The sequence below is a fragment of the Pimephales promelas genome, chromosome 4, assembly GCF_988280905.1.
Source record: "Pimephales promelas chromosome 4, fPimPro1.hap1.1, whole genome shotgun sequence".
NCBI lineage: Eukaryota > Metazoa > Chordata > Actinopteri > Cypriniformes > Leuciscidae > Pimephales > Pimephales promelas.
In genome coordinates, this window is record NC_142772.1 from 18,181,366 (window position 1) to 18,205,558 (window position 24,193).

The window sequence follows — 24,193 nt, forward strand, 5'->3', positions numbered from 1 at the left end:
ACTGTATTTTTAATTTTTTTTTACTGTATTTGTTCAAATAAATGCAGCCTAGGTAAACATTAGAGACTTGTTCAAAAAAAATAAAAAATAAAACATAAAAAAACTTAAATTGTTGAATGGTAGGGTACAGTATATCATCTTGGCAGGTGTCATTGTTAAAACGCCAAAATGCTGTCATTGTCCAGTCAGAATCAAGTATTTTAGAGAGTTGTGTACGAAGTTACTGCCTGATTGCAGCAATTATGTTTGATTTTAGAGATTCATCATTTAAGCAATCTGACATCACTGGAGCAACATTTTGTTGATGTGGTTGTCCTATATGTAATGAATTGCTAACGGACAAGCGACACTCACAGGTTGCCCTTTGACTCCTCGGTCACCTTGTTTTCCAGGAAATCCCATTCCCCCAATAAACCCTCGTTTGCCTGGAGGTCCAGTTTGGCCAGGGATTCCCCTGTCACCCTAAGTGACAACATAGTGGAAAGTTTAAGATAAAACCAGCATATATTCTGAAACACACAAACACAAAGAGCAGGTCACTATCCATATAGTTACCTTTGGGCCAAAAGAGCCTTGAATTCCTGGCAAACCTGGTACACCTGCATTTCCTTGAGGACCTGGTTTTCCAGGAAGACCAACATCCCCATCACTGCCATGCTCACCCTAACGCACATAATAGAGGAGGAAAAACAAACCAAAACATCACAAACCACAAAAAGCACCTGCGCCATATAAAGTGTTACATTGAGAGCATTGAGAATTACATTCATTGTCTTACTGGCATTCCTTTAGCTCCATCTTTCCCGAGGGCTCCATCAACCCCAGGATCACCCTCAAGACCCTCACGACCAACAACTCCTCTGGGACCAGGAAGACCAACAGGACCCTGTGGGAGAATCACAACTGTTGTAGGTTTATCATGATGTCACTGAACTCAGTTTAGTGCGTAAGAAACATACTTACAGGAGACCCTTGATTCCCAGATTCACCCCGAGGACCGTTTTTGCCTTTTGGACCCTGAATAAAATCGGTTATTCAGTTGAGATGGATATAATGGCCTGGTTTCACAATCAGGTCTTAGATTAAGCCAGGATTATACCTTAGTTAAGTTAGGACATTTAAGTAGATTTAATAAACATGCCTTAGAAAAAAAAAACATTACTAGTGTGCATCTTGAGACAAAATAAAGGCACTGACATAAGATATGTCAGTGCAAGTGCTTTCAGTTAAAACAACTCAAACATGCATTTTAGTACAGGAATAATCTTAAAGGAGTAGTTCACTTTTCAAAAAAACTTTTACTGATAATTTACTCACCCCCATGTCATCCAAGATGTCCATGTCTTTCTTTCTTCAGTCGAAAATAAATTATGATTGCTCATTTAAAAAAACTCTCATGTTCGAACTCATTCATCAAAATGAACGAATCTTTTTCTGAGTCAATTCGTTTGTTGAATGAACTAAATGACTCGGAAAAAGATTTGTTCACAGAACAGAGCAAGGCGAGCATTTCGAGCATTTTTTAGCTTATAAAACTTAAACTTTGTTATTTATTTATTAAATGAGCGATCGTTTCGCTTGATAAGACCCTTATTCATCGTCTGGAATCGTTTAAAGCCCTTTGAACAGTTTGCAGTTTGTACTGAAAGTGTCTTTTGGACCTTGAACCGTTTGGTTCCCATTGAAGTCCATTATATGGAGAAGAATGCTGGAATGTTTTCATCAAAAACCTTAATTTCTTTTTTCGACTGAAGAAAGAAAGACATGGACATCTTGGATGACATGGGGGTGAGTAATTATCAGCAAAAGTTTTTATCAAAAGTGAACTACTCCTTTAAGCATTGTCTGTGAAACCAGGGGTATATGATTTAAAATAGAGCCCATGTGTGTGCACATTATCCACATAATGTTTGTGTTCACATGGTAAATTACTTTATTGCCTTTGGATCCTTTAGGCCCTGGAAACCCTCGTGGGCCTGCATTTCCCTGTGGTTATAGACGGGGAAAATAAGATGAACAAAATTATGAAAATTTATATTTTCAGGGTTATTATCGTTAACTAAACCCATAAAAATATTCATTATTTGAAATAAAATGAACATTTACTGAAATAAAATAAATTATAAAAAAATGTAAACATATTTTTTATTTATTTCAGCTAGATGCCAAAGCAACATTTCTCATTTTCATTTAGTTTAAGCTGAAGCACTAAAATAACTAAAACTAAATAAACTAAAAAAACATTACAATAAACTTAATAAAACAATAAAAGCTGTACAGAGGTATTTAAAAAAAGACTAAATAAATTACTTTAAAAATGAAAACAAAAAACAAATAATAAAAATAAAATCGAATTTAAAATATGAACAAAACCATAATAGCATATCAAAAGGATATTAAATAACACAGGTTTAAAGATGTAATTATTGGTAGATTTACTCACAGGGAGTCCAGGAGCCCCCGGGTTTCCTCTTTCTCCATGAACACCTTCATGACCCTTTCAGATTTAAAAATTGAAATTCAAAAATTGACATACAAAGTATATTTAATTAGTTATCTATTTATTCAACATGTGGATAAAATAAAAAGCACAAAAAATACTTACTGGGTATCCAGGATCACCCGGCTCTCCCCTTTCTCCTCTGTTGCCGACAGTTCCCTGAATCCCAATGAAAACACATTGATCAGTTTGGCATCCAGAATTCTACCAAATCAAGACATAAACGTGTAGTAAATCTAGCGGACTGACTCACGATGTCACCTGAAGGACCAGGTGGACCTTCAACCTTCCCGTCATCTCCTTGCTCTCCCTGAAAATAATAGAAATAGATTTAAGCATTTATTTCTGAATTTTTCAACCTAAAATATTGCATGTAGGTGGCCATGAGCTGTGTATGTCCTAAGGTAAAACAACATCAATAAATTAGAGTTGATAAAAATCTGGAAGGGTGGTTTAAAAGAAGAAGAAGGTTATACTCCAAAGTTTTTGGGAAAATACAATGTTCCCTATCGTAGTCACTTCGAGTTACGTCAGAAGTGACGGAGATTGGGGGTTTCGCATAGAAAGCCAATCCTCTTCGAGTATTAAAACACGAGCCAATGGCATGCAATGCCTTGGGGCTGCGGAAATTTGCATAGCGTACTCCGCCCTACTCCGTGAGTATAAAAGGAGGAAGTGAACGCAACCGCAGTATGTTTTCGCTTCGGAGCCAAGAGAACCTCTTCACTCCTCAAAGCTGATTCAAGACTCTTCGAGACGAGCGTCCTCTTCAGTGTTGGTGTGACGGCGGTACCCAGCGAGATTCTGCATTGCCTGCGATCTGTGCAGTGGTTTGCCAGACTTTGCGCTTCTCCCTGGTAGCCTCAGCGCTGAAAGAGTGAATTTCTCTCCTCTCTGTAAAAGAGCTGCACGCGGCACGTCTTTTTAAAGATGGCTCGCCCGTGCCCTTCTGGATGTGGTAGATTTCTGTCGTCATCTGATGGTCACGAACGCTGCTTTGTTTGCTTGGGCATTCAGCATGCAGCAGCAGCGTTCGTGGATGACTCATGTTCCTTCTGTGGGACCATGACCATCTCCACACTGAGGTCGCGGCTCAATGATCTCACTAGAGTGAGAGCCCCGGTCCCCCCTACTCTATCGGCTTCCTTCACGAGAGGGGGCCCGTCGACCCGGGGACCGGGCGATCTAACGGTGAGGGTGTGGGATAAAGCCCCGACGATTCCTCGGGCCACACCTCCCGCCTCAGTGCGTGAGCCAGCGGGCGCTAGTTCGACTCGGTCGGTTGTCTCTTCGGCGGCACCGGCTGCTTCGAGCAGCGCCCCAGATGATGATGCGATGTCTATCACAGCATCACTAGGCGGGCTTGATTCCTCGGGAGAGGAAGATCCGGCTGCGTTGCCTCCTTCGGGAGTCCCAGCGTTGTCCGCGTCAGATCCCGAGATGACGGCCATGCTGTCTCGAGCCGCTGGGAGTATCGGGCTAGAATGGAAACCTCCATCCTGCCCCGACCTCTCACGGATGGATAATTGGTTTTTGGACAAGGCTGCCGCTGCAAAGCCACGGCCGACTCCAATACCTTTTTTCCCCGAGCTGCATGCGGAGTTATCGCGCTCTTGGGGGGCTCCTTTGTCCACTCGAGAGCGCGATCTCTCCCCCGCCTTTCCCCCCCTCGACGGCGGGGCCGCCCGTGGGTACACTGGGATGCCCCCGGTGGAGCGCTCTGTTGCGATGCAGCTGTGTCCACAGAGCGCCTCCACCCGTGGTCCTCCTAAGCACCCATCCAAAGCCTGTGGGTTCTCGTCTGCTATGGCGGCGCGATCCTACAGAGCGGCGGGACAGGCGGCCTCCGCTCTGCATGCTATGACCACTTTGCAGGTCTTCCAAGCGAAGTTGCTCAGAGACATGCACGAGGGCGGGACTGACACGACGGCATTCAAAGAACTGCGGTCCGCCACTGACCTTGCTCTCCGGGCAACGAAAGTGGCTGCTCGCGCCGTTGGTCAGGTGATGGCCGCTAGCGTGGTTCAGGAGCGTCATCTGTGGCTCAACCTGTCGGATACGCGGAGCGCTGAGCGGACTCGTCTGCTCGACGCTCCGCTGTCCCAGGTTGGCCTTTTCGGCGGTGCGGTCGAGGACTTCGCCCATCAGTTCTCCACCGCCCAGAAGCAGACGGAGGCCATCAAACACATCCTGCCCCGACGACCAGCTGCTGCCTCCACCCAGTCGTCGGCACAGGCGCCTCCCCCTGCTCGCCGCCGAGGACGCCCCCCTGCGGCTCCCCTCCCTCCCGCCCGGCCCCAGCAGCAGCCTTCACCCGGGCCCCGGCGTCGAGGAGGCCGCAGGCCGGCGTCACAGCCCCCTCAGGCCGCTCGCCCCGCTAAACGCCAGGCCAAGCGAAGATCCTGACACGGGCCGCTCAGTGACGATCTCGAGTCTTTCACAGGAGGCGGTAGCAGGCCCCCTCCTTCCCCCGGTGGAGGGCCGGGGGAGAATCTTTTGTTCTCAGCTCCCCGCTGCTCACCCACGGGTGGGCAGCACCCTGAACTGGTTAAAGAAAGACTTGACATCCTCACTGAGCTCACAGACTGGAGTGAGTGCCCCCGATGCCCCAGGGTGTCGGCCCACTCACTCCTCTCTGTCTCGGAGGGCGCGGAAGGGTGCGTGTGTCGTCCCCGGGCTACACCAATCCCTTCCCCCTCTCTCGCCAGACCCCCGGCAGAACGGACCCCCGTGGAACGCTCCGCTTTCCCTGGTCCCTTCTGTCGGGGAGCGGGCTTCGACGCATCCGAGCGGGGTAACCCCTGCACGCGTGCCAGTCGACCCGCCACGCTGCCCCTCCGGGGGGACGTCTGTGGTTCACATGACCCCGTTGGCTCACTTCCTGGAAGCCTGGCTAGCGCTTCCCGGGGTATCCCGCTGGGTCATCAGAACGATCAGATTCGGCTACGCGATTCAGTTCGCACGGTCTCCTCCCCGCTTCAGGGGAGTTCGCTCCACGATAGTCGGTGGCAATGCCCCAGTCCTGAGAGCGGAGATTGCGACCCTGCTGGCGAAGGGTGCAATCGAGACGGTCCCTCCAGCCGAGGTGAGGTCCGGGTTTTACAGCCCCTACTTCATTGTCCCCAAGAAGACCGGTGGGTTACGACCGATCCTGGACCTGCGCATTTTGAACCGTTCTCTCCATCGACTACCGTTCAAAATGCTCACGGCCAAACGCATTTTCGAATGTGTTCGGTATCAGGATTGGTTTGCAGCGATCGACCTGAAGGACGCGTACTTCCATGTATCCATCTTACCTCGACACAGACCGTTTCTTCGGTTTGCCTTCGAGGGCCAGGCATATCAGTACGCCGTTCTCCCATTCGGGTTAGCTCTGTCCCCTCGCGTCTTCACGAAGATCGTCGAGGCAGCCCTTGTTCCCCTTCGCGAACACGGGGTTCGCATCCTGAATTATCTCGACGACTGGCTGATACTAGCACACTCTCGAGCTCAGCTTTGCGAACACAGAGACTTGGTGCTCCGGCACCTAGCCCGTCTGGGCCTTCGGGTCAACCGAGAAAAGAGCAAACTTTGCCCCGTGCAGAGGATCTCTTTTCTCGGCGTGGAGATAGACTCGGTCGCCATGTCCGCGCAGCTCACGATCGAGCGCGCGCACTCACTGCTGACTTGCCTTCGTCAGTTCGAGGGCAAGAGTGCGGTTCCACTGAAACTTTTTCAGAGGCTCCTGGGGCATATGGCATCCGCGGCCGCGGCAACGCCGCTCGGTTTGCTTCATATGAGACCGCTTCAGCTGTGGCTTCGCGATCGAGTCCCGAGGTGGGCATGGCATCGCGGCTCGCTCCGAGTCCCAGTGACTCCGACATGCCGGCGAACCTTCTTCCCGTGGTCGAACCTCAGCTTTTTACGGACGGGCGTCCCTATTCAGCGAGTTTCCAGGCATCTCATCGTCTCCACGGATGCATCTACCACGGGTTGGGGTGCCATGTGCAATGGGCATGCAGCCGCCGGCTCCTGGACGGGGGCCCAGCGCCTCATGCACATCAATTGCCTCGAGCTGCTGGCAGTACGGCTCGCCCTGCACCGCTTCAGAGCGTTGCTCAAGGGCCAGCATGTGCTTGTCCGCTCAGACAACACTACGGCTGTAGCGTACATCAACCACCAGGGGGGTCTACGCTCGCGCCGGTTGTCGCAGCTCGCCCGCCACCTCTTGATATGGAGTCAGAAGCACCTGAGGTCCCTTCGTGCAGTTCACATTCCTGGAGACCGGAACTGGGCAGCCGACGAGCTGTCTCGGGTCCGCCCTATCTCCGGCGAGTGGCGACTCCATCCCCAGTCGGTCCAGCTGATCTGGAAAGAGTTCGGGGAGGCACAGATAGATCTGTTCGCCTCCCGGGACTCAGCCCACTGCGCCCAGTTTTATTCTCTGACCTGGGGCACTCTCGGTTCGGATGCGCTGGCGCACAGCTGGCCACGGGGCCCACGCAAGTATGCGTTTCCCCCAGTGAGCCTCCTTGCACGGGTGTTGTGCAAGATCAAGGAGGACGAGGAGCAGGTCTTGCTGGTAGCCCCCTACTGGCCCACCAAGACGTGGTTCTCCGATCTCATGCTCCTCGCGACAGCACCTCCTTGGCCTATTCCTCTGAGACAAGACCTACTCTCTCAGAGACGGGGCACTCTGTGGCACCCTTCGTCCCGATCTCTGGAGGCTGCACGTGTGGCTCCTGGACGGGACGAGGCAGGTTTGAGTTCGCTGCCACCTGCGGTGGCGGCAACCATCACTTCCGCAAGAGCGTTGTCCACGAGACACCTTTATGCGTTGAAGTGGAACCTCTTCGTCAATTGGTGCTCTTCTCGCGGAGAAGACCCCCGGAGATGTTCGATCAGTGTCGTGCTTTCCTTCCTGCAAGAAGGGTTGGAGCGCAGGCTGTCGCCCTCCACCCTTAAGGTTTACGTCGCGGCCATTGCCGCTTCTCATGAAGCAGTGGAAGGTAAGTCCTTAGGGAAGCACGACCTGGTCATCAGGTTCCTGAGGGGAGCGAGGAGGCTGCATCCGCCTCGTCCTCCCCTCGTACCCTCTTGGGACCTCTCGGTAGTTTTAAGTGCTCTGCAGAGGCATCCCTTTGAGCCTTTGCAATCAGTAGAGTTAAAGTTTCTGTCCATGAAGACAGCACTCCTGGTTGCATTGGCCTCCATCAAGAGGGTGGGGGACCTGCACGCATTCTCCGTTGACGAAGCGTGCCTGGAGTTCGGGCCGGCTTACTCTCACGTGATCCTGAGACCCCGGCCGGGATATGTGCCCAAGGTTCCCACCACTCCCTTCCGGGACCAGGTGGTGAACCTGCAAGCGCTGCCCCCGGAGGAGGCAGACCCAGCCTTGGCACTGCTCTGTCCGGTACGTGCTCTCCGCACCTATGTCGACAGAACGCAGTGTTTCAGGACCTCAGACCAGCTCTTTGTCTGTCATGGAGGGAGCCAGAAGGGAAGGGCTCTCTCAAAGCAACGGCTGTCCCACTGGTTAGTGGATGCCATTGCTTTGTCTTACCAGCAGCAAGGCCTTCCGTGCCCCCTTGGTGTGACGGCCCATTCCACTCGGAGTGTAGCCTCCTCTTGGGCTTTAGCGCACGGCGCCTCGCTAACAGACATCTGCAGAGCTGCAGGCTGGGCGACACCCAACACCTTCGCCAGATTCTATAATCTGCGAATTGAGCCGGTATCCTCTCACGTACTCGTTTCGGCCAGTTCTGGATCCGCTCAGGTGTCTTCGCTTGCTCGCCACTCCACTCCCCGGACTGGATAAGTGCGATATTTCCTCAGTTCTTCCTTTGAAGTCTTGAGTCCTCCAGCACCGACGATGCGGGCACCACTGCGTGGCTCTGGATGCTAGCTAGGTGCCTCCATGCGCACGGTTCCCCATGGTAACCGTCTCATGTGTATTATCCACTGTAAGCCTCTCTGAGCATGTGTCTTCCCTTGGCAAGCCATCTGCCACCCCTGGAGTTTAAATCAGTAGCCACCTGCGGTTGGTACTCCAGTGTTCCATATGTGTCCCTATGTGGCCATATGTGTATTCTTAAGTCCTCCCTTCGGTAGGCAGCTGGTAGCATGTCCCCTTCGGGATATGTTTCCCAGTGTACCTTGGTAATCCTGTGTCAAAGTCGGATCCCCCAAAAAAAAAAAGAAAAAAAAAAGAGGTAAGGCTCGGGGGTTCAGTCTTTCGCAGGGCACTGGAAGACAGCTTGAAGATGGCGTGATGGCACAGACCCCCAATCTCCGTCACTTCTGACGTAACTCGAAGTGACTACGATAGGGAACGTCTCGGTTACGTATGTAACCCTCGTTCCCTGAGTAGGGAACGGAGACGTTACGTCTCCCTGCCACTTCTGCTGTATCGCTGGGTAGAGGCCGAGTTCAGTCTTGGCTCCTCAGCGAAGACATACTGCGGTTGCGTTCACTTCCTCCTTTTATACTCACGGAGTAGGGCGGAGTACGCTATGCAAATTTCCGCAGCCCCAAGGCATTGCATGCCATTGGCTCGTGTTTTAATACTCGAAGAGGATTGGCTTTCTATGCGAAACCCCCAATCTCCGTCACTTCTGACGTAACGTCTCCGTTCCCTACTCAGGGAACGAGGGTTACATACGTAACCGAGACGTTTGTTTTTATCATCCAAAACAAAGAAATCATCTGTTAGATTTCTTGGGCTTCTGAACCTAGCTTCTAGTTATAAGAAATCTGTTTAGATTGTTTTACCTTTTCACCTTTTGGTCCTGGGGAACCCATTGGACCTTGTGGTCCTTGATGACCCTAAAGTAAAAATTAAAGAAAAGAAGTGAAGTATGGAACCATTTGAGCACTCAAAGACAAGTCAACTAGCTCTAACAAGCCCTATTAACTCAGAAGAACTTCACATGATGCAGAGCAGATGGTCTGACTTTGTAGCCCTGAGGTAAAATCAAGTTTTATAAGTCATGTCTATGTTAAATAACACTTACTTCATATCCCACTAAACCCGGTTCTCCTTGCTGACCCATTTTCCCCGGAGCACCCTGAAAATGATAGCCATGGGATCCGGGTTAGTTTCAGATACCAAAATCAGACATTTCATTCTTGCCAAAACAAAACACAAATATTAACATTTTCTGTGGTATATTGATGTAATATGAGATGCTTAAAATCAAACAATATATCTCTGGCAAGGCTTTTTCACAGAAAAGCATTTGTAATTATGTCTCTCTTCCTCTTTTCATGCCGTTTCGGTTGACGGCTTTGACGTAGCACATTAAAAATATGATTTTGCAGAAGACAACCCATTGAAAACAACAATGTATGTACCACAAATCCAGTAGTTCCTCTGCTTCCTTTTGGCCCAATGAAACCCATGGAACCTTGCTCTCCCATTGGTCCAGTCTCGCCAAGGTGACCCTGGTGACCTTTGCTGCCCTGAAATGAATTTAAGCATCATTTATACTCTACATTGGGAAGAACACACAGTTTATATCTAATGATATGCACTGAGAGTGTTGATGGGTAACCATGTACAGTAAACTGAAATATCAAACATAAAATACCTTCTCTCCAGGTTTTCCCCTCTCACCAATTTTTCCAGGTTTACCCTCAGGGCCCTGCAATAAACATCACAAAGTTGACAAACTGCAAAAATGAATAAAGTAATATTTTTAGAGTATAAAGTGACCAAGAGTGAAATGATTTACACCAGTCCTGCTGAGAAACTGCTGAAACCAGCCTAAGGTGGTTAACCCTAACCTAACCCAGCCTGACCAGCTATACGTAAGTTACCAACACTTCTGTAAAACCTGCAAACCAAACCATCCTGACTACTGAAAACAATTTACTTCAGTGGTAAACTATTTCTTTTAGCAAGCTTAGATTTGCTTAATCTTCCATCCCAGAATTTACAGTTTTAGCAATTGCTAACACACTGCTATTGCTAAACTATAAACACAATCTCAAGAATACACCAACTAACAAACCTCAAACGTTTCGGTCAAAATCAAATATTTTTAAATTATAATTATACAAAAATTATACTGGGATACAGGAATAATTTTGCAACTTATAGACTATTTACACTACAGTAAAGTGATCTTAAAGTAGATGAAAACCACCAGAGAAGAAAAGTTTAAATACCAATGCAACATAATACAGTATACTACCAATTACAGTACCGTACTAAATAAATAAATTCAGCATCCTCTGCAACTTTGGCCAAATTTAATTACAGTATACACTACTATAGCAGTTTTGCTACTTCATGTTTCCTCATGGATAAAACATGCTTTTTGTTATTTATATTTATATGTATAGTTATTTATATTATGTGTTTGTGTTTCATGAATGAGAACAAGGTTAAACCCGTGTAAAATGAGGCCATTCGTATGAAGTTTTTCCGAAATCATTAATACAATTTGAATGTGTGTGAAAACTGGTGAAATGTGCTGGGCGTTAGAAATCGAGGACACATAAAAACAAGCAAAATACCAAAATCAATAGCAGTTTTCTCAACTGCTAAATATGCAAAAACAATAGCTCTGTAAAGCACACATAAATATCTCAACAAAATGATCTGATATTTCCAAATAGAAAAGAGCAATCACCTTGATGCCTATTAAGCCAGGATCTCCAGGACCCCCTTCCGTTCCTTTAAATCCGATGGCTCCTTTTTCACCTGTTTCTCCCTCCATTCCAATATCCCCCTTTTCACCCTGGAGACAACAACACTTGAAGAGTTCAGATGCAAAAGCCTCTAAATGCCATTTGAAATTTTCTTCTTTCCATTTGATGATTTTGATCAAACTTGTATATTTAAGTTCAGTAATTTCACTTAAATAACAATTAATAGGTAATTATCATTGCCATTTAAGTGAAATCACTGAACTTAAATATACAAGCTTGATAAAAATTATCATTCTAGAAGAAAATTTCAAATGGCACTTATAGGCTTTTGCATCTGAACTCTTCACTTGTTGAGACTTAGGGTCAATAAACTATTATCTATCCAAGCAAAGAACTAAACAATGTTTACAGACATCTTAATTAAAGTGATCATGCGAGAAAAAAACAAAACAAAAATTGTCAGTTTTCTGACCTTAGCTCCATCAGGACCGCTCTGACCAGCCTCTCCATCAAGCCCAGGGTCACCCTAATCGAGAGCTTTGTTTAAATAAATTCACTGTTCTACTTTAAAGAGACAGATATGGATTTTAATCTGGGTAGATGCCACATTTAACTTGACACAAATGAAAACAATGCTGACAACGTGTAGTTTCAAGGTTGCATCTAATAAACCATCCCTTTTGAAAAACAAGTACAGTTTATCCTACTTTTAAAAACAGTATGTGAGTACGAGCAAAGAAACAATATAAAAATAATAATATAACCTTAAAAATATACTTAGGTATGAACTGAATGTAAAGTTGTTGTTTATTTACACTTAATTGCATGTTAATTGAAATTAAATGCAATTAACTAAACTTTACAGTGTTTTTTGACCCACTGAAGTAAGACTTAATTACATATTTATATATAATTGTATAATTCTATTGTCTTTGAAATATGGTTAAAGTGTACTGCCATATATATATATATATATATATATATATATATATATATATATATATATATACTGACATGCATTCATGTTATACTAAAACATACTTTAGTGTTTTAAGTATACTTTCAATAAATTTGTAATAACACAAGTACCTTACATGTGCTTTAGTATGCAAACACAAAATCAGAGTACAGTAAAATTGTAATTGTATTGTAAAATTGTAATATTTACAAAGTGCACATTTAAACAGTGTACTCTCTTTAAATACACTTATTAGTACTATATTAAGTTCTGTTTAAAAAACAAATACTTGTCATATTTGAAGTATACTGCAAGTGCACGTTCAATATAATTAAACACAAATTACTATAATGATTTGTGTAGGAGTTGGCTGGTTATACCCACTCCCACTGGTTACCCAACTCTTTTAATGATCCACTGATTGCTAATAGTTTAAAGAATATTTGTGTGAACAATGGATGTGCATTCTGAAGAAGGCTGTGCAAAGACGATACACTTGTGCCAAGTTGATCAACATTTTTGCCCCTGGTTAAGGACTTAAGCCTAGTCCATGACTAAAATGCTTGTTTGAGCTGTTTTAACTGAAAGCAACTTAACGGACATATCTTACATATATCTTTATGGCACATGAGTGGCTTGGAATTTTTGTTGTTTTCACAATTAACTTTCTTTCTCATAAAGAATGTTTTTAATTCTGTCCATTGTTCTTTTTTTTTTTTGGAAATATGTATGTAATTTAAGTGTTATTAAATTAAATATGGCATCTCTCCTGAATAAAGCCATTTGCAGCTAAAATGAAGAAACCTACTCGAGGTCCAATCAAGCCTTGCTCGCCAACATTCCCAGGAGATCCAACTGCACCCTAGAAATTGTGGAAAAAAAGTTACTCCATTTTGCGACCAAGTATTGAAATTTCAACATCATTCATTTTATAACAATACTGCGAGATTATTGTGGAAGAAATTTCATCAATATAAGTTTTATTAAATGTTATGCTTATTGAAAATTGTACTATATGTTTGCATTTTCTCTCTTAAACTTTTCTATATTAATGGAATTACTTAGAAGGCAGTAATAATTTGCATGAGGATTGCATGTGACTGCATGCTTCTTTGCTGATGTAATAGAACAAAGAACAGTTATTGATCTTATGGATATGACCATTATATGTGTGCATAACAAGAGAGCCTCTGGCATAAGGAATGTGACCATTATATGTGTTAAGTGCTTAATAGGATGGCCTCTGTCTTCAAGGGTAAAATATAATTAACAAAGTCTAAACAATAGTCCATGTATGGTTGAAAAAACTTAGATTGGCCTATAGCGATAACTTTTGAGCAGTCAAGAACTATAAAGGAGAAAGGATGCCCTCTCTTTATTGTCATACTCTGCAGCCACTCTGTATGATGATTTTATTGTTGGCCTTTCCTTGCTAGACAATAAATAATCTTTAAAGACAATTGGTACATGTTTGTCTCTTATTCAGTGATATAGTTTTTTTTTTTGTTTTTTTTGCCACCACGATTTGGAGTTGTCGGCAGGACAATAGGACCACATCCTCCAAAACCAGGAAGGACAAGGAGGCTGAATTTCAATGTTCGATTTTTGAAGTGGCTGGACCAGAGGGCTCAATGATGGTCTTTGTGGACTGCAACTGAAATAAAAGAAGCCATGGCCTATTTGCCCAGTCCCAGTGATTCTGGGGAAATTTTTCGTTTCTGAGGCTATGACTGTTTTCAGTCAAGAATTCAGTCCCAACATGCAGGAGATGAGGCGATAGTTAGCTGTGAAACTGGGAGCTACTGACCGCCTTAAAGCGAGTGGCTGTGAATGGCTATCGAGCAGCCATCGGAGACTTGGCGAATGCTTTTAAGGCTGCGTTCCCAACCAGAATTGACATGCCAAAGATAGAAAACTGCTGCCAAGGCGGAGAGGAGTCTGTGCAGGACTATTACGTTTGATTTCGACTATATGATGTTTTCAACAAACATGCAGCATTGAAGAACCTCAAAACAGAGATGACAGACCAGGCCTCTGGGAATGTCATCTGAGAAGCCGTTTCATGAATTGACTGAAACCAGGAGATCACACAATAATAATAATAATAATAATAATAATAATAATAAATTTAATTTGTAATGCACTTTATATTTAGGCAAATCCCAAAGTGCTACATGATAAAAAACAGGCAGGTTTTCCTTTTATACTTACATTCTATTTCCTTAAAACAAAATGAGCTTTCAATACATTCATGTTGTCTCTCTACAACACTCTCTCATCATGCACAGAAGGCAGCGCAATACTGCTAATTCCCTCATCCTCACACTCACCTCTCACTCTTTCCATGGGTCTATGGAATTGTCAATCAGCAGTCAATAAAGCTGACTTCATCCCAGCCTTTGCATCTCATTCTACTCTTAATATCTTAGGCTTGACTGAGAGCTGGATCTGCCCAGAAGACTTAGCAACTCCTGCTGCTCTCTCTAACAACTTCTCTTTCTCTCACACCTCTCGCCAGTCGGGGAGGGGTGGGGGCACTGGTCTTCTCATTACAAACAATTGGAAATACTCAACTCTCTCTTCTCTATGCAATAACAATAACAATAATCATTTGAATATCATGCTATTACACTTACAACTCCCATTAAGATCCACATTGTAGTCATTTATCGCCCCCCAGGTCAACTGGGAAGCTTTGTAGAGGAGTTAGATGTGCTGCTGTCCTCTTTCCCTGAGGACGGCAGTCCACTGGTAGTCTTTGGCGACTTAAACATTAATCTAGAGAAGCCGTATGCTACAGACTTCATCTCTCTTCTAGCCTCATTCGATCTCAAACGACTCGTCACCACAGGTACTCACAAGTCAGGCAACCAACTGGACCTGGTTTACACATGCAACTGCATCACAGACAACATTTTTGTGAATCCTTTTCACGTTTCAGATCATTTCCTCATTACTTTTAATCTACAACTCATTATCCACACTCCACCAACTCCCCTACCAGTTACTTTAAGATGAAACCTCCGCTCACTTTCTCCGTCCGATCTTTCCTCTACTGTGATATCTTCTATTCCCACCCTCACCCTCAAAATTATCATCTCTGGATGTGAATACTGCAACGGATATTTAATGCTCCGCTTTAACTTCTTCTTTAGACATTATCTGCCCTCTCTCCTCCAGACCAGCACACACCACTCCCTCCAGCCCCTCGACACTGTGAACCATCAGATCCCTCTATCCACCCTCTTATCACTGGGCATCACTGGAATTTCCCTCAACTGGTTTGAGTCCTATCTCACAGGTAGTTCTTTCAGGGTCGCATGGAGAGGCAAGGTATCCAAAGCACATCAACTGATCACAGGGGTTCCCCAGGGTTCAGTACTTGGACCACTCCTCTTCTCCATTTACACCTCATCGCTGGAACCCATCATACAGGCACATGGTTTCTCTTACCATTGCTATGCTTATGACACCCAGATCTACCTCTCATTTTAACCAGATTATCCCACAATAGCTGCACGAATCTCAAGCTGTTTGGCTGATATCTCGGCATGGATGAAGGGACATCACCTGCAGCTCAACCTGGCTAAGACTGAGCTCCGCATCTGCAGGAATGAGTGTGGGACGGAGTTTGGCTATGTTCCTGAGGTGGAAAAAGGAGGTCTTGCATAGATGTTTAATGTGATCCTCAAAGTTCAGATGAGAGTCAATTATAACACCCTGTGGCTGATGTTGAAAGTTAAATATTTTGACCAGAGAAGGTGATGCTAGTAATGTCAGATGACAGAATCTGATGTGGAGTGCTGACTAAGATGGTTTCAGTCTTGGAGCTGTTTAGCTACAGAAAATGTTGCTTCATCCATGTCTCTACCTCCTCCAGGCAAGTAGTCAGAGTGGATGATGGCAGGGCAACAGAGGGGATTGGGTTTGTCCTGAGGAAGAGCTAAGTGTCATCAGCATGGCAGTGGAATGAAACCCCATGCCGACTGATGACTTGGCCAAGGGGGAGCATGTAGAGAATAAACAGGGTTGGGTTGAGCACTGAGCCTTGAGGGACACCACAAGTGACGTTTTGTGTCAGGGATTTAGCCTCTCCCAAGGCAACATGCTCAGTTCTCCTGGTGAGGTATGATGAAAACCACTCATGGACAGAGTCAGAAACTCCAATAGTGGAAATTAGACGGTGGAGGAGGATGTTACGGTCCACGGTGTTGAATGCTGCAGTCAAATCCAGAAGGATAAGAAGAGTTGGGGAGCCAGCATCCGCAGTCATCGGTAGGTCATTTGTGACCCTGACCAGGGCTGTTTCTGTGCTGTGTCCAGGGCGGAACCCAGACTGAAATTTTTTTGTACAGGTTGTTTTGTTTTAGATGGATGTTTTAGATATAACTACTTTATCCAGTACCTTGGGAGGGAAAGGAAGGTTGGAAATGGGCCTGTGGTTGGCAAAGACTTCTGAGTCAAGGGTGCGTTTTTTGAGAAAAGGCCTGATGACAGCAGTTTTCAGTGTAAATGGAACATGGCCAGCCTGGATGGATTTGTTGATGACCTTTGTGATGAGGGGACTTATGGCATGAAGGTTGGATTTCACCAGAGCTGTGGGTAAGGAGTCCAGGGCACAGGTGGATGGTTTCATCTTTTTGATGATGTCTTCAACCTCTCGCTGTGAGATGGCCAAAAAACAGCAGAGTGGTTGGGAAATCCCAGGCTGTGGGTTGGCAGTTGGGACAGGCAGTGTAGAAGAACTGGATATCATGGAACGGATGGTGTCTATTTCATTTCTGAAAAAAAGTCATGAAGTTGTTGCACCTCTCTTCCATAGCTTCTGAATGAGAAAGAGTTTGCGGTTTGAGGATGTCATGTATGGAGAGAGAAAAGTTGCTTGGAGTTCCCAGGGCTGGTGTTGAAAATGTTGGAATAGAACTGTGACTTTTAAGGACCTTGCATAGGTCTTCTGATGTCTGATGTTCTTGATAGACCCGCCTATGAACAGTCAGTCCTGAGGCCTTGAGGCGCCGCTCAAGGACACGCCCAGCTGTTTTCATTTGCCGGAGTTCGTAGGTGTACCAGGGGGCTGTGTTTGCGAAGCTGACAGTTCTAATTTTTGACAGGGGTGTGGAGATCTAGAAGACTGCTCAGAGATTGGTTGTAGAAGTCAACCGACTCAGTGACTGAGGAGAAATGAACAGAGGAGAGATGCTGGAGGTCAATAGTCAAGATGTCTGGGATAACCCTTTTCAGGTCCCTATAGCAAATTTGACGCTTGCCTTTGTTGTGTGGGGAGAGGAGGGTCAGCTCCATTGAGATGGCCTTATGGTCAGACCCAGGTCGTGCGCCAGAAGGTTGCTAAGGTGGGCAGAGTTGGAGATGACCAGGTCCAATGTGTGCCCCCTGGAGTGTGTGGGGACACTGACATGTTGTTGGAGGTTGACAGTCCAATAGTTGCAGAAACTCAGCTGCAAAGTGGCAGGAAGGGTTGTCTACATCAATATTAATATCTCCAAGTATAATAACGTTGGCAGAGTTGGTGCAAAATGTAGTGAGAAGTTTGTGTATCTCTGAGATGAAAGCTGAGTTGAATTTGGGGGGCTTGTAGATGAGTAGCATTGTCATGGTAATGGGGGGTTTACATTTAAATGCTAAGCATTCAAAAGAGGACAGTGTAGGCAGGGGGAGGGGGGACAGCACTAAGTTTTGTAGATGTATGACAGCAAGGCCGCCACCATGACCAGTGCTGCGGGCTCTCTCCAGGAAGCTGTAACCGGGGGGACAGACTTCATTAAGCGCTGAGTAAACCCCAGGCTGATGCCATGTTTCTGTCAGGCACATAGAGTCTAATCCTTTGTCTATGATATGGTCTTGTATGAAGGATGCTTTATTTGTGAGAGATTGTGAAAGTTAAATTTTGAATGTTAATGTTGTGGTAAATCTCTGTAGAGGCCGTAATACACTGGAATCCACTCCGCGTTTTCTGGCCTGCTTTGTGCGAGGAGTTCTCGCTGTGTTTCCCGTGCTGCTCAGCTGAGATCTTGCGATGTTTCCCATGCGACAGTGGTCCAGATGGATGGAACGTGTGAAGCAGACTGGCCAGGCTGATGGTAAACAAACTTTCGACGGGAACTTCTGTGGATGTAATGCAGACAGCGCTGAAGTCCAAGTTCTTTGATGGCTGCGATGCACATTGGAATGGAACGGTTGTTGAGAGTTAGCAGCTCTGGGATAGAGTATTTGAGCTTCATGCAGGTCACCGAAAGTGTTAGCCAAACACAAAGATGGAAGACTGTCAAACACAGGGAGAAGATGGTCCATTTCATAGCGGGGTGTATCAAAAAATATGAAAAGGGAGCAACAACAACAATCAACAAAGGGGTCAATCGGCTGTAGGTGGAAGGGGCAGAGGAATTGGAGGGAGAAACGTCCCCTGTGTAAGTGGTCGGACGTGACAGCTTACTACCATCCGACTAGGTATGGGACTGATGGGAAGTTTAGAGTGACAAAAAAGAGCAAAGTCGGTGATAACTGATGGAATGGCAGTAGAGATAAGAGGAGTAAAATCATCAAAAAAGAGGTCTGTACTACAGCGGAATTGACAAGATAGGAACTGACTGGTATGATCAGATCCAACTCTTATGGGACAGAAAGCTCCCACCTCTAATCAAAACAGTTTCCAAGCCAGTGGAGAAACAACCAACCTGGATGAAGGATGATGTGAAAAGTGAGGTGAGATTATTCAAGCAGCAAGAGATGCTATGTTAAAATGTCAAGGGAACTAGTCCTGCACTTTGGCCCTTTTACAAAATGATGAACTGAAAATAAACCCAAGCAGCTGGCTCTGTTTGCAACTGTCTCATGCTTGGAAGGCAGTATCACTGACTGATGAGACCGTGAATGAAACTGAGAGTCTGATACCATGTCAAATGACCAAGGTACTGCAAGCAGCTGAACTGAAACAGGGGAGAACACCAACAGCAACTAAAACCATGTGTGGTGCACAAGTGCACGTAAACAGACCAGTTTTAATGAACATCCCACTGCGGATAACACCAAGAAGAGGGTGTGTGTGCATTTGTTCAACAAAACCAAGAATTAGGGGATGGATCAGGGTCTGAGTGCAGAAACAAAATTGATGTGGAGAATGCTACAACCATAAACTGTTCACTGACCAACAGCACCCACACCATCACCTTTATGCGTCCTTTCGATGGACCAAGTGACACTTCAGCAGCAGCAGTTCTACAGAAGAAATGTAAAGGCTGTTGCTATCCAGATTTGATGAATGTGGGCACATCAGTGTATTTGCTAGGAAAACAACTGCCTATGGTAAGTGGGAATAGAGACATTAACAACATTTTACCAGGAACCCTGCCCAAAAGCCCCCAAGGGTATGTACATGGACCACTCTGGAAGCTAATGTCAGGTAGTCAATCTTTTTAGGAGGAGGAACTACTGCAGTGCTGAATAAGATCAATGGGTTGGCATGGACTGTGTTAGCAAAAGCAAACAGCACTGAGAATGCTTTGACAATGATTAATGATGAAATGAAACGAATCAGAGATGCTGTTATAAAGAATAGATTAGAGTTAGACATGCTATCCGCCGAGAAAGGATGGTTATGTAAAATGTTGGGTACATTATGTTGCTTTTACATTCCAGACTAGTGTGACAACATAACCAATATGGGCTTCTTGGATATGCCATACAGTACTGCCAGTGATAGTGACAGGAGTTTTGGTGTTGATGTGTCTACCATGTGTAATTCAATGTATTTGCTTCAGTGGAGCAATGCTTTAGTGGAGAAAATGGTGAAAGGTACCATTTCATATCCAATGGTTCAAATGTCTGATTATGAGGATCAATTCAATATCTTAGACCACAGAAATTGGTTCTGAAGTTACAGTGAAATGTATTAATTGAGTTAGGATATATTATTTCCTATTCTGAACATCTATACTATTCCTTGTTTATACTGAGGTTCCTGCGTGTCTTACCTAGTGTCGGGGATGCAATAACAGATTTTATTCATTCAGCCCGGTTTCAGGTAAAAATCTTTACTTGCTTATACTTATACTTATATTTATACTCATACTTATACTTATGCTTGTACTAAATGGACTATTCCCATAAAAAATATATATATATATATATTTTTTAATAAATTTAAGCGAGTGATCATGTATATGAAAATCAGGAATGACGAGTATAAATGTGATGTAATTACTTAAATTTGCTGTATTATTATATTAATTATCAATGAATGATTAAAAGGGGGGAATTGTGGAAAAAATAATCAATTTAATCAATATGTTTTATTGATGTTATGCTTATTGAACATTGTACTATGTTTGCATTTTCTATATTAATGGAAATGCTTAGAAAGGCAGTAATAATTTGCACGAGGATTGCATGTTCTGCTGATGTAATAGAACAAAGAACAGTTATTGATCTTATGGATGTATGGATGTGTATGACTATTATAAGTGTGCATGATAAGAGAGCCTCTGCCATAACGAATGTGACCAATATATGTGTTAAGTGCTTGATAAGGGGGGCTCTGCCTTCAAGGGTAGAATATAATGAACAAAGTCTAAACAATGGTCCATGTAGGGTTGAAAATACTTCAGCCTAGAGAGATAACTTTTTGGGCAGTCAAGACCTATAAAGGAAAAAGGATGCCCTCTCTTCACTGTCACACTCTGCAGCCACTCTGTATGACTAAATTATTGCTGGCCTTTCCTTGCATCTGCATATGATCATAGTAATCTCACTATGGCAAATGTTGGACATGACATCATTGCACAGCGGCTACAGCACACCTATCAACATTAAGTACCATGTATGAGAAAACAGGGGATTTCACCTTATCTCCTGGTTCACCTGGCAAGCCCCGCTCTCCAACCTTCCCAGGTAAACCCTGTCACACAAACCAGGAAACTAATGAACGTTGAGCCTTTAGCTTTCTGAATCTTGCTACAGATTTTGATCCCTGGAATAATGGATAGGTAATTAGAAACAAGGTGAATATGTGGGACAAAATCTGTTTCTTATTCATGGAACAGTATTTTAATTAGCAAAGCCAACCAAAGCTAAGCTCTGTCTAATGCCACTTAAGGACATTGTAATTATTTACAGGAACCAAAACTAATTTGGCATTGGTAAAATTTGGGCATAATGATAATTGTTTGTTTTAAAAAAAACATAAAGAGTAGGGCAGTGGGTCATAATGGGAAATTACACAGCTGGAGAAGTAAATAACAAACTGACTTAACACTACAGGAAGTACAATATGAAAGCAACATGTTCTCACACGCAACTCGTCACATATTGACAGTTGGTCAGGATCCCTCTGCGTCACATTTTTAACACACAGGTACCCCTTTAGCATTATTGTTCGATGCACAGGGTAGGCTACTCCATTCCTTTCTGTTGTTTGCCTTATGTGTCAGATCAACACCTTCATTCTTTGCATTTGTAAAAGCAGACATGATTTTATAAATATTTATAAGCTACTTTTACAGTCAAACCAAAAATTATTCAGTCACCAGATTTCATTTTTGATATTATTTTACTAGTGGATGCAGAACACTATAGTTCATTTATGTAAATGAGGATAGCAAGGTGTCTGAATAAATTTGGGTTTGACTCTATATTGTGGAGCAACTACAAACCCCACTCCTACACTAAACCTGAAGGTGTGAGAATAAAAACACGTGATCGTCATGTGGTGAATCCGGCCAATCGTGGAACAGCTGTGTCGTCATGAGAGCTCGTGCAGCCACTGTTGAGAAGCTGTGCAGAATGAAACAGCCGGCTGCTTTCGAATCATTCTTGCAGCACTTTAATGGCATACGTCACAGTCACGTAGCATCGGCGCTGTCTCAAGTCGGACAAAATTTCTAACCGGCATGCATTGCTTCAAGTCAGCCACTGTGCAGCGCTGCATGAAGTTGAACAAGCCAATGCAATTTTACTATCAAAGCTGTTAGTATGTTTCTTCAGGCGGCAACTTTTTAATCTGTGTCTGTGTATAGCATCTATGGCAGAAGGTTTCTCATTGAGAACAATGGAGTACCCTGCGCGTCAAATAGTGAAGCTGAAGGGTCCTGACCAAGCATCAATATGTGACAAATTGGGAGTAAGAACGTGTTGCAACACCATAAAACACATCGAAGATTATATAAAGAATCTTACCACTGCTCCAGTCTCACCCAATGGACCTAATACTCCAGGTGACCCTTGAGGACCCTATTAGGAGACAGAAGACATACATTAAAACTGCCATTCAAAAGTTTTGGGTCAGTAAGATTTGGCATTAAATTTAGCAAAAAAAAAAAAAAATGATACAAAATAAATAAATAAATAAATGCCATTCTTTTTCAAATTCTATTTATCAAAGAATCCTCAAAAAATCATTACGGTTTTTACAAACTGTTTTCCACATTGATATAAAAAAATAATTTCTTGAGCACCAAATGAGCATATTAGAATGATTTCTGAAGGATCATGTGACTCTGAAGTAATGGTTGGTGAAAATACAGCTTTGCCATCACAGGAATTATGTTTGAAAATATATTTACATGGAAAACGGTTACTTGAAATTCTATTACTTCACAATATCATTAGCCTCATAGCATAATAGCCAAGGTCATAAAATGACAACGATATTACTGTTTACTGTAATTTTGATCATATAAATGCAGTCTTGGTGAGCATAAGAGATGGAAATAGAATGGAAATAGAATTGTTCTATCAGCAACAGCCAATAGCTTTTCAGGCATTGTAATAGCCAACTCTTGTCCAAAACTGGCTCCATTATGTTATGGAACAATCACTTCTCAAAAATTCCAGATGGATAAAATCAACAGGCAACAGGCGTCTGAAACCACAATCAAATCACAAAAAAAACTTCAATACATCCAGAATAGCGCTGCCAGAGTCCTAATGAGAGTCCAAAAATATGATCACATACAGTAACTCCCATTCTACATTCACTGCACTGGCTCTCCGTTTCATTCCGGATCAACTACAAAATCGTCTCTGGTTACGTATGTAACCCTAGTTCCCTGAAGGGAACGAGACGCTGCGTGTAAACGCCGTGGGAACGCCTCTGCGTGACGAGTCATGAAGCACGTATGAAATCTGTCCAATGGCGAGACGGAACGTCATAGGCGGGGTGACGTATCGACCAGGAAACTATAAAGCATCCCCGAAACACAAGCGCAACAGCTTCTGATAGGACTGAAGCAAGCGCTCACGGGCATGCTGGGAGTATGGCATAGACACGCAGCGTCTCGTTCCCTTCAGGGAACTAGGGTTACATACGTAACCAGAGACGTTCCCATTCAGGGAACTTCGAGCTGCGTGTAAACGCCGTGGGAACGCTAATACCAACGCCGCCATGCGAGCAGGTGTCCGTTGTATGAAATCAGGCACATATTAGACGAAAGCACCTGCGCCCCTGGAGCGGAGCTACCATACCCCTGGTTGAGTGAGCCCAGACAGCCAAAGGAGAAGGCTGACCGGCGGACTCATATGCAAATGAGATGGCCTCGACCACTCACTTACTCAACCTCTGCTCAGATGCGGGACAACCTTTCTTCGGAGGTCCAAAACAAACAGATAACTGTTCAGGCTTTCTCCACAGGGCAGCTCTGTGGACATAAGCATCTAGAGCCCTCAGAGGGCAGAGCAGATTAGTTTCTCTTGGTCTGACCTCACAATACCACGAAGAAAAAGAATTACCAATGGGTATCTCCCGTGAAAAGCTCCACTCAAAGGGACGTGGTAAGCAGATAGGCCACCACATACACCTTTAGTGTGGAGTGGGATAACCCTGTGGAGAAATGCTCCAAAGGAATTCCAGCACCGCCACACCGGGCAGTTAACTGGGTCCAACTGGTGTTCTCCCCACCAAGAGGTGAAACATTGCCACCTCAAGGCATATAATCTCCTCGTGGACGGAGCTCTGGATTGGAGGATGGTCTCCACGACCTCAGTCGAGAGACCCGATTCTATGAGCTGGGCCCCCTCAGAGGCCAAGCCACAACCTCCATAGATCTGGGCGGGGGTGAAGTATCGACCCGCATCCATACTCGGGCCGGCCA

General features: G+C 44.5%; 1 protein-coding gene and 1 pseudogene across 3 annotated transcripts in view; one reads left to right on the plus strand and one right to left on the minus strand.

Annotated features, from left to right (window-relative positions):
- col27a1b (collagen, type XXVII, alpha 1b) overlaps nucleotides 1-24,193 on the minus strand; it is a 140,308-nt gene that overhangs the window by 15,782 nt on the left and 100,333 nt on the right. For all 3 annotated transcript variants that reach the window (XM_039662061.2, XM_039662060.2, XM_039662063.2), the window contains exons 33-49: nucleotides 22,281-22,334; nucleotides 20,950-21,003; nucleotides 12,901-12,954; nucleotides 11,607-11,660; nucleotides 11,116-11,223; nucleotides 10,069-10,122; nucleotides 9,833-9,940; nucleotides 9,493-9,546; nucleotides 9,251-9,304; nucleotides 2,754-2,810; nucleotides 2,606-2,659; nucleotides 2,444-2,497; nucleotides 1,933-1,986; nucleotides 964-1,017; nucleotides 779-886; nucleotides 556-663; nucleotides 355-462 (exon numbers count right to left, since the gene is read on the minus strand). In XM_039662061.2, coding sequence (XP_039517995.2) covers nucleotides 355-462; nucleotides 556-663; nucleotides 779-886; nucleotides 964-1,017; nucleotides 1,933-1,986; nucleotides 2,444-2,497; nucleotides 2,606-2,659; nucleotides 2,754-2,810; nucleotides 9,251-9,304; nucleotides 9,493-9,546; nucleotides 9,833-9,940; nucleotides 10,069-10,122; nucleotides 11,116-11,223; nucleotides 11,607-11,660; nucleotides 12,901-12,954; nucleotides 20,950-21,003; nucleotides 22,281-22,334 — 1,191 coding nt within the window. The remainder of the gene's footprint in view (nucleotides 1-354; nucleotides 463-555; nucleotides 664-778; nucleotides 887-963; nucleotides 1,018-1,932; nucleotides 1,987-2,443; nucleotides 2,498-2,605; nucleotides 2,660-2,753; nucleotides 2,811-9,250; nucleotides 9,305-9,492; nucleotides 9,547-9,832; nucleotides 9,941-10,068; nucleotides 10,123-11,115; nucleotides 11,224-11,606; nucleotides 11,661-12,900; nucleotides 12,955-20,949; nucleotides 21,004-22,280; nucleotides 22,335-24,193) is intronic.
- Nucleotides 18,427-19,993, plus strand: LOC148981677 (uncharacterized; annotated as a pseudogene).